At 38.3% G+C, this 15,027-nt stretch overlaps 2 protein-coding genes across 2 annotated transcripts in view; both read left to right on the forward strand.

Moving 5' to 3' along the window:
- The window catches only part of LOC140227655 (sialate:O-sulfotransferase 2-like), a 90,362-nt gene extending 88,214 nt beyond the window's left edge, over window positions 1-2,148 (forward strand). Inside the window, exons 6-8 of the mRNA XM_072308071.1 lie at window positions 589-753; window positions 1,081-1,284; window positions 1,781-2,148. Coding sequence (XP_072164172.1) covers window positions 589-753; window positions 1,081-1,284; window positions 1,781-2,148 — 737 coding nt within the window. The remainder of the gene's footprint in view (window positions 1-588; window positions 754-1,080; window positions 1,285-1,780) is intronic.
- A 10,660-nt stretch (window positions 2,149-12,808) lies between these two features.
- Window positions 12,809-15,027, forward strand: part of LOC140226949 (paxillin-like) — a 119,958-nt gene continuing 117,739 nt past the window's right edge. The window contains exon 1 of the mRNA XM_072307379.1: window positions 12,809-12,941. Coding sequence (XP_072163480.1) covers window positions 12,929-12,941 — 13 coding nt within the window. The 5' untranslated portion in view covers window positions 12,809-12,928. The remainder of the gene's footprint in view (window positions 12,942-15,027) is intronic.

Here is a 15,027-nt window from a genome sequence, read left to right on the forward strand (position 1 = left end):
TTTTGCCACAAAAGATCGCGAAGTCTTTGCGATCTTACACTTCTCGATTTTTTTGCCAGCCTGACCGCGAGTATACTGAGTAATGTTGTGTTCACTGGGTAGATAAAAATGACGTAAATATCTTTACATCGGTTTATGCAGATTTACGTTTTTTTTTTTGACAAGTTGTGAGGTGGGTAGGTAGTTGCTGTAGGGCATGTAATTTTGACATTATGAGGTTGGCACGTCTCAACATGAAGTACTTAAACAATGATATGTCGTCACATAATCGTTCTGTCTACTCCCAACTACTACTACAACTACTGATGATAATGATGATGGTGGTGATGATAATGAAAACAAATATAATGGCAATCATAGTGATAACAATTATGATAATTCTTATATTATGATAATCATCAGCAGCAGCAGCAGCAGCATTATTATCATGAATTTCTGTGAATTGTTAAAGAGTTTGTCATGAATGAATGAATGAATGAATGAATGAATGAATGAATGAATGAATGAATGAATGAATGAATCAATCAATAATCATGAATTTACCTTACCCCCCCCCCCCCCTCCAAATTCTTCCCTCACTATCGGCAGACACCAGATGTACGCAGATTTCTATGGGCCAACCAGGTCAGTTTCCCCTCGTAGCCCTGGCCAGCTTTCCGGGCTCAGGGAACACATGGGTCCGCTACCTCATTGAGAGAGCTACGGGATACTACACGGGGAGCATCTACGATGACGGAGACTTGTACAGAAAAGGTACGGATGCCGTTCTCTTTCCTCTTCAACTTCTGCTTCTTTGCCTTCTTCTTCTTCTTCTTCTTCTCCTCCTCCTCCTCCTCCTCCTCCTCCTCCTTCGTCTAGCTTGACCCACTTGTGTTTCAGGTCGGTTGCCATTGGAATCTTTACTTTAATCATGCGCTCCTCGGGTTCCAAGGCGATGTATAAGTTTGAACAATCATCTTTAACGAGAATATCTGCAAAGCTATAAAGCTATAGAATGAAGAGGAAAAAAGAAATCACAATACAAAAAGGCACATCTTGTTTAACGATGATTCACCTCTCTGCATCTTTTTTTTTTCCCAGGATTTCTCGGGGAGAGGGAGGACTGGAGGAAGGGTAAGACAGTCGCCATCAAGTCGCACCGTTTCGACGAGGAGCACGTCGCCAGCTTCGACGGCGCCATCCTCATCATCAGGAACCCGTACAAGGCGATGATCTCCGAGCACAACCGGAAGTTCGGAGGTCACACGGGGTTCGCTAGCGAGAAGCACTACACGCAGGGGACAGGTCAGCCGGCGTAAAGACGCTACAGCATTTTCCGTAGCATTGTATATGGAGCCTTGGACTACTGCAATTAAGACCAAAAACAGTTTCTTATTTTTAGAATACGAATGTCTCTTTTTGTGTATACTGATGTATTTTATCTACTCAGATCAAATATGTTAGCAATAACACCTGGGAGCTTTAAGTACTTCTCTTCTCTTTCGTCACAGCTACACGACAGACATAATTTATGTAATTTGTGGTTCTATCGCAGATTTTGTCAACGGATAAAAGTAACTCAGCCATTACGTCAGCGTAATGTGAAAAAGCTTATATTGTTTGATTCTCCACGTACTTTCCTGTCATCCCTCACGTGATTAGATGTTTTCCTGTCACATTGTGATTGGGTAACTGGCTGTCATGCGATTGGATGATACTGACATTCACCCTCATTACCCTTCTTTCTTTCCTTCTTTCTTCACCTTTCCTTCCCCCCCCCCCCTTCCCTTCCCCCACACAGAATGGATCGACTTCGTGGCGGGCAAGTCGCGCACGTGGACGAACTCGGCGCTGAACTACCTGCAGTACAGCCGTCGCATCCTCGTCATCCATTACGAGGAGCTACGCTCCGACGCCTTCCTTCCCTTGCAGAAGATGGTCCGCTTCCTGGGTCAGACGATCGACGAGGAGCGAATCCTGTGCACGCTGAGCTCGCCGGACGGCAAGTTCAAGCGGCGGGAAAGCTCCCGGCAGAAGCTCAGCTTCGACCCGTTCACGGACGAGATGCGTGAAATGATCGGCCTGTATGTGAAGAGCGTGGACATGGCGCTCAAGCTCAAGAACCAAACCGCGTTACCAGGCGACTACAACCCCCAGCTGAGATTATGACCCTAACGACAGATCTTAAGACTGACCTAAAATTGCGTGAATGCATTTTTTTCTTTCTCTTCCCTTTCCTAATACAATAAGCCAAAGGTGTCATTAACAGGGATAACGAATATACAGTAATGTGCTAACTTTGTAACCTTGTGCAGGTGCTTTACTGTATTCATTCAGACGTAAACTGTAAATAAATACCGCGGGAAGAGCAAGCAGTAATGTGTATCTTCTGTTATGGATGGTTTCTCAATTCATTCAGACAAAAAAAAAAATGTTTGATTAGCCTTTGCCCCCGCCCCCCGCCTTTATGGTAAGTCATAACTTTATAAATGTTCAACTTCCATCCTTAATTTATCAAGACTATTAGTACTATGTATCAGTATCATCAAACAAAATGCCCTTCACCCCTGAAAATAAGACAAAAGCAAATGATAATATGGTGGCAAATAAAAAGAACAATTGATATTTTCCTCCGTATTGGCGCTCAGGGGAATGCAGTAGTAACCATTCCTCTTTAGTAGACGCTTAGAAACACAGAAATCGAGCTTACACCCCATTTCAAAGACGACGGTCACCTTGCGTGACGATCCCTATAAGGGTGGTGTGCGACAGTCATTTGGGAGCTTTAGATTTGCGACGCGGACGTTTAAGACGACGATTGCGTCGGCCCTTCTCTCTCCCTGCGTCGTGTTTCAAAGTAGCTTTAGATTACGCGAGGACACAGCCTATACAAAGTAATTAATGACGCCCCCATATGATTACTGCATCAAGTAGTTCTCTGCGACGCAAAAAAGGCCCAGAACCGACCGTGCAAATTCAGACAACGCGAGTTCGATTTTTATAAGCCAATCTGCGCATGGGTAGAACGTTCTTCCTTTTTTCCCCCCTCCGAACATCCGCGTCGTCAAAATCTAAAGCTCCCTATTATGGGCTTGTGTGTGTGTGTCCCATAATAATCTCAGAAGATTTTCCTTCACGCACGAAAATGTTATTCCGCGAAATTTCCAAGTTTCTCTCTTGTCTAAAATCATTTCGTGTGCTCGTACTTCATAGCTTCGTCCTATATGTAGTAGTTGTTCGTCCCCCTTTTTGTTTTCTCGTGTTAGTACAGACCACACGAATATGACATAGTTGTGAGCAAATATTACTGTATCCCACCTGCTTTGAAAAACATTCATTTCGCATCCCTGCAAGATGTTCGGCAAAGAAAAGAAAAGAAGGTGATAATGCGTGTATATCTCGATAATTCTTGATGAATTCGAATGTAAATTTGGTTATATAAGTGTGTAGATTGTTTTAGATGTATTCTGGTATTTATATTTCTTGCACAATTCTGTTTTGATTCATTCCGTTGTCTATTTAGCTTGAATTTGGAATTTAAAGACTTTCTCACGAGACACCTAAGCCTTGTGTCTCACCAGACTAACAGTAGACATTCTGTGGCATACACCATGTGTACAGTGTGATGGAGGCATTATTTCTTTTCATTGTCTTGTTATACTTATCTTTTGATTGCTGCCAAAAAAAAAACAACAACAACAACAGGTAAAGTCCTTGACAGTCAAACTGATTTCCATGAAATCGATAACTCGGAATGGCAGTTTCTTTGACTTTTCACAGTAATTAACGGTGGTTACAATGAAGTTTGTCAAGATTTAAAAGACAGAAATGTGATTTTGCGTGGCGATCTGCATCCTTCCCAACCCGCATCGTGGAGGATTTTGGTCCGAGTATAAACTCGGGAGCGTGGAGAATTTAACACTGAGCATGATCAGGTTGACTTGGTATATGCATGGAGCTACCAAAAAGAGTACTATGCAATGAACTGATTTTTAGCGCAGGATGTAGCTGCATCCGACGGGGTATTCATCCACGCACAGTCGCGTTTATTTTTCAGTGCAATGAACATCAACGACTTGGATCTTGTTGATCTTGCTGTGCGTCCGTTGCACACGCGCGTCCACTGTTAGCACTTTACACCAGTAATTGATCCGAATCTGGCCAATAGCCGTTTTCAAAGGCCTTGGATGTAGATCTACATTCCACACAACGCATCCTGTATTCTAGAATAACGGCGAGGCAAGGGGGGGGGGGGGTTAAAAAATCGAGAAAGTGCAGTTAGCCACGTAGTCTTTACGAACTTTGATTAGGTATGTCTTTTCCCCCCCGTAATTTCTTGACTGAAGTAGCAGCAGCCAATCAGCAAGCGTATCGTTCAAATGGGATCAGCAAAACGCGACAGACGGCAATACATTCTACTTGCAAATGTGACAGATGAAATATGCGTCTTCACTCAGGGTATACGGAAAGAGTATGAGACATGAAGATTTCTGCTTTGTTGGAATAATCTTGTTTTGTATATATAGGGACAATATTAAGATGATGAGATTGTGTGCAATCGTATCAGCTAATGTAATATATGAATTCATACAGACATCATTTCATCAGATAGTATGTCGCAGATAGATATGATTACATTGGTTTACAGTTTTATGAATAATAATAATAATAATAGTAATAATGATAATAATAATAATAATAATAACAATAACAATAATAATAATAATAGTAGTAATAATAATAATAATAATAATAATAATAATAATATATATATATATATATATATATATATATATATATATATATATATATATATATATATATATATATATACCTCTGTGGCCATAAAGTACATTTAAGCCTACAGACAATCCGCTAATTCGAACTGGTCAATCGACGTACAGCTAGGACGTTATCATACTACAAAATTAATGACTGCTGCATATAGATGTGGCCATGTGGGTGGTGAATTATTCGTCATTGTGTTTAGCGACGAGAAGCAAATTTAACCAAGTTCGAGAAGGCTCGATTCAGTCCGTAGAATGTCAAACTTTGGCTTTCATGGACTGGCTTAAGAGATAAGGATGCTGATTGGCTGACCGTAATACCTGCCACGCCCTAAAAGTGTGGTTAATTTGACCACATACAAGACGCTGATATTATCTATGTGGGTTATTCGGCGTTCGAAGAGTTTCGTGCTAGAATTTCAGGGTCATTCTGTACAACAGAGAGGTGGAAGAGAGATTCGAACATGTCATTATGCGTCAAGGTATATAGTAAAGTTTATGAATGTTTTAGTTCAGACCTAAGGTATACACCCCTTTTTAAAATAAGTTGCTGCATCCGGTGTACTATATATTCACAGTCTGTGAAAAAGTAATGCGCTATAATTTTCTTCGATTTTCTTCTAATAACAGTTCCCTTATTGGAAGAAAAACATTAGAAAAACAAAATAAAAACAAAAAAGTACGTAAAACTGATACTCTATACATTCCCAGTCAACTCAAGAAGAGTTGACATATCTGTTGGCATAAGTCAAACCAATTCATATTGAATTCTGGCGACTGCGGTAGCAAGCAATTGCGTAGAAAAATAAAAAATAAAAAGTTCAAACTATCATACAGAAAATCTTCCCGAGTCTACTAAAAACTGCCTATAAGTTATAAGTCTAAGATAACTGATATGAGATCTAAGTGAATTATTGTTTTGTTAGTAGGTTTTTGCGATCCCCATGCATGCAAGTAATTTTTTCTTTGTCGTTCGTTGGTCATCAGCAATTAGGGGAAACAGACAGATTGTAAAAGCGATTCTTCGTGCACAATGGTTCGGCGTCTTGGGTTAAACAGGGTGACTCTTTCGCGCATCGTTTGTGTCGCCATGGCAACCGTCTACTTGGGGGAAAAATATTTGCACTACATTTCTTCATTGGCAGTTAAGATTCTTGTGTATCGGGAAACAGCTTAACTCCCCGCTGATGTGATTTGATGGTCTCAATTAATTGACTCAGTCGTTCGTATTGTTATGTGCCTTGTAGATGATAAGATATGCGAGTCTACGTATTCAAAAAAGTTCCCTCTCTGATTTGCCTATTCTCAATAGGAGGCAATAAACATCTCCCTTTTTGCTGTATCTCTTTTGCGAAGGAAAAGAAGATATTTGTCAAACTTGGACTAAGTGGAGATGTATTTTCCACAACTTAATACCAGAAAGTGAGCTTTTTTTCCCTTAAGTCTACCAGATGATGTCCGAAGTATCTATAGAAAATGTCAATGTGCTCTTCCTCTTGAGAAATACCGTGAGAGAGTAAACATATACATACAGAGACAGACAAATCATTATCCATATCTAATATTATATATATTCATATGAGTATATAATATACTGGTAATATACACAATGAATGAATATATATATATATATATATATATATATATATATATATCCCTATATATCCCTATATATCCCTATCACATCCCTATTATCACTCTGCAGCATGATTTCAGTATATACGTCATCATTGAACCTTACATTGCGACAGTATCACCGTCACATTATAAATTGCTGTAACTCGCAGAGAATAAGCTAAAATTAGAAGAGCGTATTATAGGGAGTCAAACGTATGGATCATGTGCAATCCGTGTAGCTTATCTCGGACATTTTGGAGTCTGTGATATCCTTAGGCAGTCTCACAAAGTATCTTTCAAGAAGAAATATGCAATGATTCCATTATTGTTACTGCGACTATATTATATCAATGAAAATAGTATTCTAATGTTTGATACAGATTCAGTGTTATATTTGATATTCTATGTAAATGTAAGTATATTATATATTATCATAATTATGTGATATTTATGTTGGTGGCAGTTATTTCATAATATTTGTGATGATCGATTCGTGTGTTATCGTTAGTTATGCCCATTGGTGTGGTTAACTGATTGTTATTTTTTCCTCACACAAGCTAGATTTGTTTAAGGCGTGCTGTTTTGCTTAGGGCTTAACGTTTGTCTCAGGAGTTGTTAAAAGAGGTCACGGGATTTACTCCCGATGACGTCACAGAGCAATATGTTTTATGTACACTGTGATTACTTGTAGTTGCCATTCATAATTAAAAGTCAGTAAGTAGACTGATCTTAAGGCCAAAGAGTGAAATCGCTTGTTGAATCGCGGAGAAGATTAACTCTTTCTATGCCAGGGGCTTTGTAGCTTGTGTATACAATGCTATGAGGTCTTCTATGAGGTATTCTATGAGGTATTCTATGTTAATTATGTTGAATGGAATTCACGGAGAAGCAAGAAATGTACGAGGATGCAAGCAGCTGGTCCGCGCCGAAACTCATTCGCAGATGCACATGCATGTTGTATAATGTAATGGAAATTCTGGCATACATCAAGGAGTGCGACCTGTTATTGAAATTGGTGAATCAGTTTGAGATCTTAGCTTCTTGAACTTATCATGTATTCCTAGTACTCACTGTATAGCAAATTGGACATTCTGCGTGTTGTATTGAAGACTAACCAGGTTTTCCTCACTCTTTTCCTTTTCTTCTTCCTCAATGTTGGTTTGGGAATGTGTCTTGCATAATGACATAAGTCTGGATACTCTGTTGGGTGATTTTTTTTTTAAGTAATTGTATGCTTTTGATTTGTTGGTGTAGGTTAGGTTGGTATTACAAATACAATGTATTGGTGTGTGGAGTTCAATGAGTGTCGTAGAGCGTCTTGTTTATGCATCCTTTGCTTTATATTCAGTTAAACCGAGAACGATTTTAAGGCAATTTGGAAGGAAGTCATGAATAAAAGAATGTTAATGCAATCTGGCACATCGTGGGTACAGTGGATCAGGCTCTGGATCTATAAACACAAGGTTCGAATCCCTGTACGGCGAGTTCAACCTTGCACCATCCAAAGACTCTCTCATGACCAAGATGTGTATAACTGGGTACGTTGCAATGCTGGTTGGTAATAATGGGTGCACGTCACGAGTTCGACACCCACGAATCATACAGCTCACGAGTCATACAGACCACGAGTTATACCGCCCACGGGTCATACAGCTCGTGAGTTCGACACTAAGCAAACAAGGCCCACGAGACCGACACATTCAGCCCCGTGTTGTCATGTCGAACTCGCGGGCTGTTTTACCTGTAGTGTCGAACTCATGCGATGGGCTGTATGACTCGTGGGCTGTATGACTCGTGGGCTGTATGACTCATGGGCTTTTTTTCAACGTCGAACTCGTGGGCTGTATGACTCGTGGGTGTCGATCTCGCTGGATGACCCCATGATAATGGCAGGGCCCTCTGGAAGAACGGTGATAACACTGAAAAGGTTGCTCTCGATATAGAAGACAATATCATCATCATCATTATTATTAGAATGGTTATGTCTGCAGTGATTTTGACAGAAGATGTAGCCCCTATATAAGTCCGTGAATGATGATTAAAAAAAATGATCGATGTAATGGCGCAGTATTTCACCATTCCATAACCTACACTGAATTTGTCAACTTTGTGTTCAGGGCAACCTTGATGTCACGTGCATAATTTCAGAATGTATGTTCAATTCGATTGTGTGTGAGATGTTTAATACATTCATGATTCCAACATGTTTACTATTGAAAAAAAAAACCACGATAAAGATATTAAAAATATCAATGACACTTGAAAACGAAAATGCCCTTGCCAACACCTCTTTCATGTCGTTTTCCTTTGTCAGTTGCGACAAACAGATAAAAGTAGAAGAAGCGGATTCAAGGATATTTAGAGTGAGAGAGAGAGAGAGGGAGGGAGGGAGAGAGAGGGGGGAGAGGGAGAGAGATAAAGAAATAGAACGAGAAGAAATACTGTCACAGGTGAGACAGACACACTATATTCTGAAACAAAAGTGGTGCCGATGACGAAAACGTACAGAGAAGAGAGTAAAAGTAACAATGGAAACCAACCATGTGTCCACTTCCGTTCAGCTTCTTAACAATTTGAGCAGATATCCTCATGATTTTTTCCCTCAAACCCATTCGCAGCGATATAGTTTGTTTAATAATGTGCAGCTATCTATCTATACATAAGTATATCTCTCAGATGATGTTTCTATATTAGTTTCGACAACATATAGTAGAAGAGACAGATGATATAAATCAGGGAGGCGTATATGAATAAAGAATACTATGATGTGCATTGTATATATTATAAAGAAAAGGGGACGAGAGGCTTCTTCTGAATGAAAGTTCATGTCAATAATTACAGATGACAGCACGGTCTACCGATCACAACGTTTGTGTAAGATAGTAATGGTATACGTAATACAGGTCATGGTGCTGATCATAATACCAACAGTGAATGAAGTATTTTTATTATGTACACTGCTGAAGTAATGGTCAGAGCGCCCCCACGTGTTGTTAGTGTGCGACCAGCATACCCTCGAAACACCCGACAGCATAATACTCGCAATGTATTCCGAAGACGAATTACTTCAAGCGGAGACAGAAAATCATTACAACAGCTCACCAAAACAGAACAAAAATTCAGGCTCAAGTCACCAGAGAATGTACTAGGTCAGTCACAAGATAAAGAGTGTTCCATTACTTTACAAGATATCCACTAATGTCACACGACTGTTTTATACGTCACCTGAGTGATGCTCCTAATATGCTTTATTTTGTTTGTTTGTTTGTTTGTTGTTGTTGTTTTCCTCTCATATCAGAGCAATTACCCCCGGCTATAAATCCCGGTTAGTGATAGGGTTAGGATTAGGTTTAGGGTCAGACTTTGGGTTAGGGTTGGGATTGGTTTCAGGATTAGGATTGGGGTTAGGGTCAGGGGAAGGGTCTGGGGTAATTGTCCTAGACCCGGTTGTTTGTTTGTTTTCTGTCGAGACACTATACAGCATTCAACGAACCTTCTCTAAATACAACTAACCCTAGACTCAATTCACAAGACCGAAGGGAAAATGAAATCAACGAAATGAAAATGCATAAGAAAATAAGTAAAAAGAAAAAAGAAAAGAAAGATGTTGAAGTCTGCAGTTTCAACAATACTTTGATAATGGACGTAATCACACAATATTATTCAAATCACTTGAGGTGATGATGCGCTCAAAATCGAATGACTTAAAAAAAATCATGATCATATCAAATTCATATAGCGTAGAACCTACATACACTCACCATAAGACACATCAGTGTGAATTTTGTGTAAAAGTCAATATGAGCTGTTTTATTCCTAATCAGTTTAAAGATATAAACACTATAAAGTGTGGATTTTGTGCAAAAGTCAACCTGAGATGTCTTATTCTTTATTAGTGAAAAGATATAATATACTTGTGTGGATTTTATGTAAAAGTCAATGTGAGACATTTTCATTCTTTCATTAGTTAAAAAAATCTAAGTGATTAAGTGTGGATTCTGTGTGAAAGTCAATGTTATAAACTATATAGGCGATGACAGAAGTGCTACAAGTCATCTAATATGCGAGTGTGCAGTTGTTACTAATTATCACAGTTTTTTTTTTATGACAAACAACACGCGTGAAACTTTACAATTATCTTTCTTTTTCTAATGTAATGATAATGATAATAATAATAATAATAATAATAATAATAATAATAATAATGATAATAATAATAATAACAACAATAATAATAATAATAATAATAATAACAATAATAATAGCAATAATACATTTTATCCAGGGTAGCGTCTGCAGTGTTGCCACTGCTTTACCAGAGGGCAATGCCATTATCATTACCCTATTAGCGTCAGGTATACCCATGCATTTATACACAATGAGTTGAGAGGGACATGGTGGGTAAGTGTTCAAGGACGTAAAGCACTTGGCGGGAATCGAACTCGGGTCCTCCGATTGGGAGTAGGGTTGTCGTCCACTATGCTATTAAAGCACAATCTCCAACATTATCTTGAAAACGATCAATGAACGAATCATCATGTGGATGACAAGTTACATAATATACCGAAATTAAATAAAAGTTATGCATTCTGATCGTAGTACATCATTTTCTCATATTTTATCCGCATATAAGGAAACCTTTAAAGGTGTTACTAGTAATAATCCTGATTATAACAATTAAGAAATCCCACTAGGTATAGTGTTAATTTCTTGTTTATCTCTTTGAAATCAAACAAAGAAAAAGGTCAGACAAAACAGCCCCACTGGATACAATGTTAGAAATTGAATCGGCGAATCTAAGCTAAGATAATGACGAATGTAAGACTATAGCGTGAAGACCTAACACACACACACACACATAGACACACACACTCACTCACGTTATGGACATTCACCAGATCCATAATACAATGTAGCATATGGTATATAAGTATAGTCTAGTGTAATATATAGTTTCAAGATATCATTTTTGTAATTTACCGAGTTGTCACACATTCGCCACGTGAGGGCCTAGGCTTATAGTTTTTTCAACGACAATAGGTCTACTCCTCCTCTTACTATAAACTGCTATGAGCATTGAATGTACTGCCATCAATCACAATGATAATGTTGATAACGTTGATAATAATAGTAATAAGAATGATTGTAATAAGGATCGTGATAATAACAATGATTATCTATGGTATTTCTCATGATCAATATCATCGTTCTCGTTTTCTTTTGTATGAGAAAGTGCTCCCAACCTCGATTCAGAGAGAGGGAGAGGGAGAGAGAGAGAGAGAGGGAGAGAAATCTATAGGTGGTGTCTCGAAACATTCCAAAAGCAAGTGTAATGTTGAAAACGATGATGATGATGATAGTAAGAAATTATAGCAATGGAAATAGTGATAGTAGTAATAGTTTTCATAATAAATGATAGCGACAAATAGTCACAAAAGTGAGTTATGATATTAGCTATATTATTATCACCATCGTTCTAATTGTCTTATTATTGCAAATGCAACCTCGATCTGAGTGATAGAAATCTACAGAAAAAACATTCCAAAAAGAAGTGCTTAGAATAGCAATGATAGGCCTAATCAGTTAATAGAATGGTAATTGTAATTATTGTATTAATGATAACAACAACAATAATGATAATCGATACCATAATCATTATTTTGATTTGATTTGATTTGATTTGATTTATTCTCTGTATGCCATTTTTTTTTTCAAATACATCAACTTTCTGCAATTTCATTACCAAAGTACAAAATACCGGTAGTATACTTTCAACAATTATCATGATTTTCATCAATTATACAATACATCTGTAGTATAATTACATGAGTAACCTCTTAATAATTTGCATACAGAACGATTGCCAAAAATAAGCACAACGCTTGACTAGCACAACGCTTGACTGTTTGGCAACCGATAACAAATAACATTACAATGAAGAAAAACAAGAGGGTCCAACATGATGTCATCATCATAATCAGTACTTAATATGGAAACGAGAATCATAATTACATAATTTTTATTGGTAACATTATTATCTTATAATGATAAAAAAAAACCACCCCTGCAATAATGAAGTTGTCCATGTCTTTATCGTGGTTCTATTTTCTTTTTATCTTCAATACACAATGTTCTGAATCTCGACCCGAGTAAACTAAAACTCAACGGGACCAACAGGTGGCATCTCGGCACATTCCAAGAGCAAACTTCGCACATTTTCTAGCTGTGGGATGAAAAAATATTACGACTGTAAAGAAAGTCACGTGACACCAAGCGGCATGTACACAACAACCGCAGACGCTTCATTTATATCGTAAAGAGCCAGCTAGCGCTAGCTAGCCAGCCAGGAGCATTACATAGGTACACCACACGTACAACACCATATAAGGATTAAGGTGCATGCTAAGGAGAAATACTGTTCGCACAGTGTTTACGTGAAGGTTTTATATTCCCGTCGATGTCCGCATCCGATCTTGTCGTATGATTTTGCTGCCCGGAGGTAACGAGTTAAACTCCTATAAGAACAGAGGGGGAAACAAGTCATCATGGAGGATCTAGGTAAGTGCAGTAAATATGTGATGTGTTATCAGCCTTCTACCGAAATGCAACGATCTTACAGGTGTCTGCAGGCATCGCCTTGCTGGCAAATTGTTGCTCCGCGGCGATATTCGACCCGACCCCGCTTGCGAAAGCGGAGGAGGCGGCGCGGAACGGGGGGTAAAAGCTCAGAGCCGTGTGCTCTCAACCAGCTGTCTCGATCTGCGCAGTATCCGCAAACAGACGATATGTGTAGAATGAACAGTTAAACATAAAGTCAATTCACTCCCATCTTTTTATTTAAGTAGCGCTGCTGTTTTTTGTACATTGACCCGACACCAATTCTTACTACAGACAGCCCTTCGCCACTGGGCACAAGAGCTTCAAGACACCACAGAGATTATTATAATTATTTATACAACCATATCTACTTTACACATTCGTTTCTACACTACAGGTTAAATTCTAACAATAGTAACGTGTTAGAGTAAACCAAAACTAAAAGAAGATGAATGCTGTTTGTCCATACCCATGAATACTTCAAATTGACTTTGAACATTCTGTGCCTGAACCACGATCTGTCAATGTCAACAGCCAAGCATTAATAACCAGTTTATGTCGTACTACAGAAGTCAATGCAAGTCAAGTCCATGATAATGTGAATGAATGATATGATCCATGTCTAACTGGTATAATTTTCCTAGCCATTGATTTTTAAAGATTAAGTAGAGTCTATTAAACAATCGTACATCAGTCATGTAGACTCTAGATCTATGGCGATGGGGTATACATGCAAGTACAAGAATTTGTAGTATGATTTTATGGTACAAATTGTACATGAGTTCTCCCTTCTTTGAGGTGAGAGAATTGTCTAAATACTGCAAAATGAAAACTTATGGAGCCCTATTTTGATGGTCTGCATATATTTACATTTCTTCTTCAGGAATCAAAGAAGAACATTCTTACCCACCACACCATCTTTTGGACAAATTAAAATTGTTACTGTAAACATTTTGAATAATCAGCTTTAATATACATCTTCCTACCAAGGAGATACAATGTAGATTTGTATGTGATATCTCCTTGCTCCTACAATTGTACCTTTAGTAGGCCCTACATTGTAATTCAAGTATCATGCCTGCTAATTTTTTTAAAAAAAAATCTTAATTCGTAATATGAATCATAAATTAACTGCCTGTATGTGTACTCTGTACAGCTACCTGAGGTGTATGTAGAGGTTCCTATACTTTGTAGTAAGAAGGGGAGTATTTATAATGCCTTGACTTTTCACACATACATGTAGATGGCAGGAATATACCCATGGGGAAGGTGGTTCCAAACTGTGGCCGTGTGAGTACAGAGTCAACATGCACAGTAGTCCGCATTTTTATAAAGATAAAGACTCGCTGTTATCTGTAATTTGAATAAGCGTGGACAAATACAGTGCTCAGCAGTTGGCGATACCAATACTTCAGCCTGGTTTTTAGAGAGCTTACAAACAATGGCGGCAGCGATACCAACACTTCTTCAGCGTGGGTTCTATGTGGAATTACAATGGTACTCCATCACAGAAAGCTTTTATGGCATAAGTGGCATATTGTGCATTTAAGAGGTCAGCTTGAAAGTTAGTATCTGAAATTAATTTATGATGCTTTTGAGAGGCTCTTCACTGTCATGGCTCTTTGTCCCTACACCAAACAATGACTTTACATGAAAAATCACAAAGGGCTTATATCATTTGTATACAGTGTACATAGTACATTTACTGTATAGGCCTGCATGTAAGGGGAAATGAGTAAGGGTTTACAATTCATACATGTATATAATTTGTAGGGAAGTTTTAAAAATTAATCTCACCACCACCCCCCCCCCCCAAAAAAAAAAATTAAAAAAATTGAGATCTCGGGAGAGGTTTAATCTGAAATGTTTTCTTCTGTATGAAGTACAGCATCTCTTGCCCCAGACGAAGTGTGTTCTGCATGATTGCTGCAAATATTTACTGTGCAAAGGAGTAACCCCTACCTTCTATAGAGTACAGTGTATGATCGTCAAGACCTTCAGTTCTCTCTTTTTTTTTTTTTTTTTTTTTTTTTTTTGCCAGCTACTG

Source organism: Diadema setosum, chromosome 4 (genome assembly GCF_964275005.1).
Source record: "Diadema setosum chromosome 4, eeDiaSeto1, whole genome shotgun sequence".
Lineage (NCBI taxonomy): Eukaryota > Metazoa > Echinodermata > Echinoidea > Diadematoida > Diadematidae > Diadema > Diadema setosum.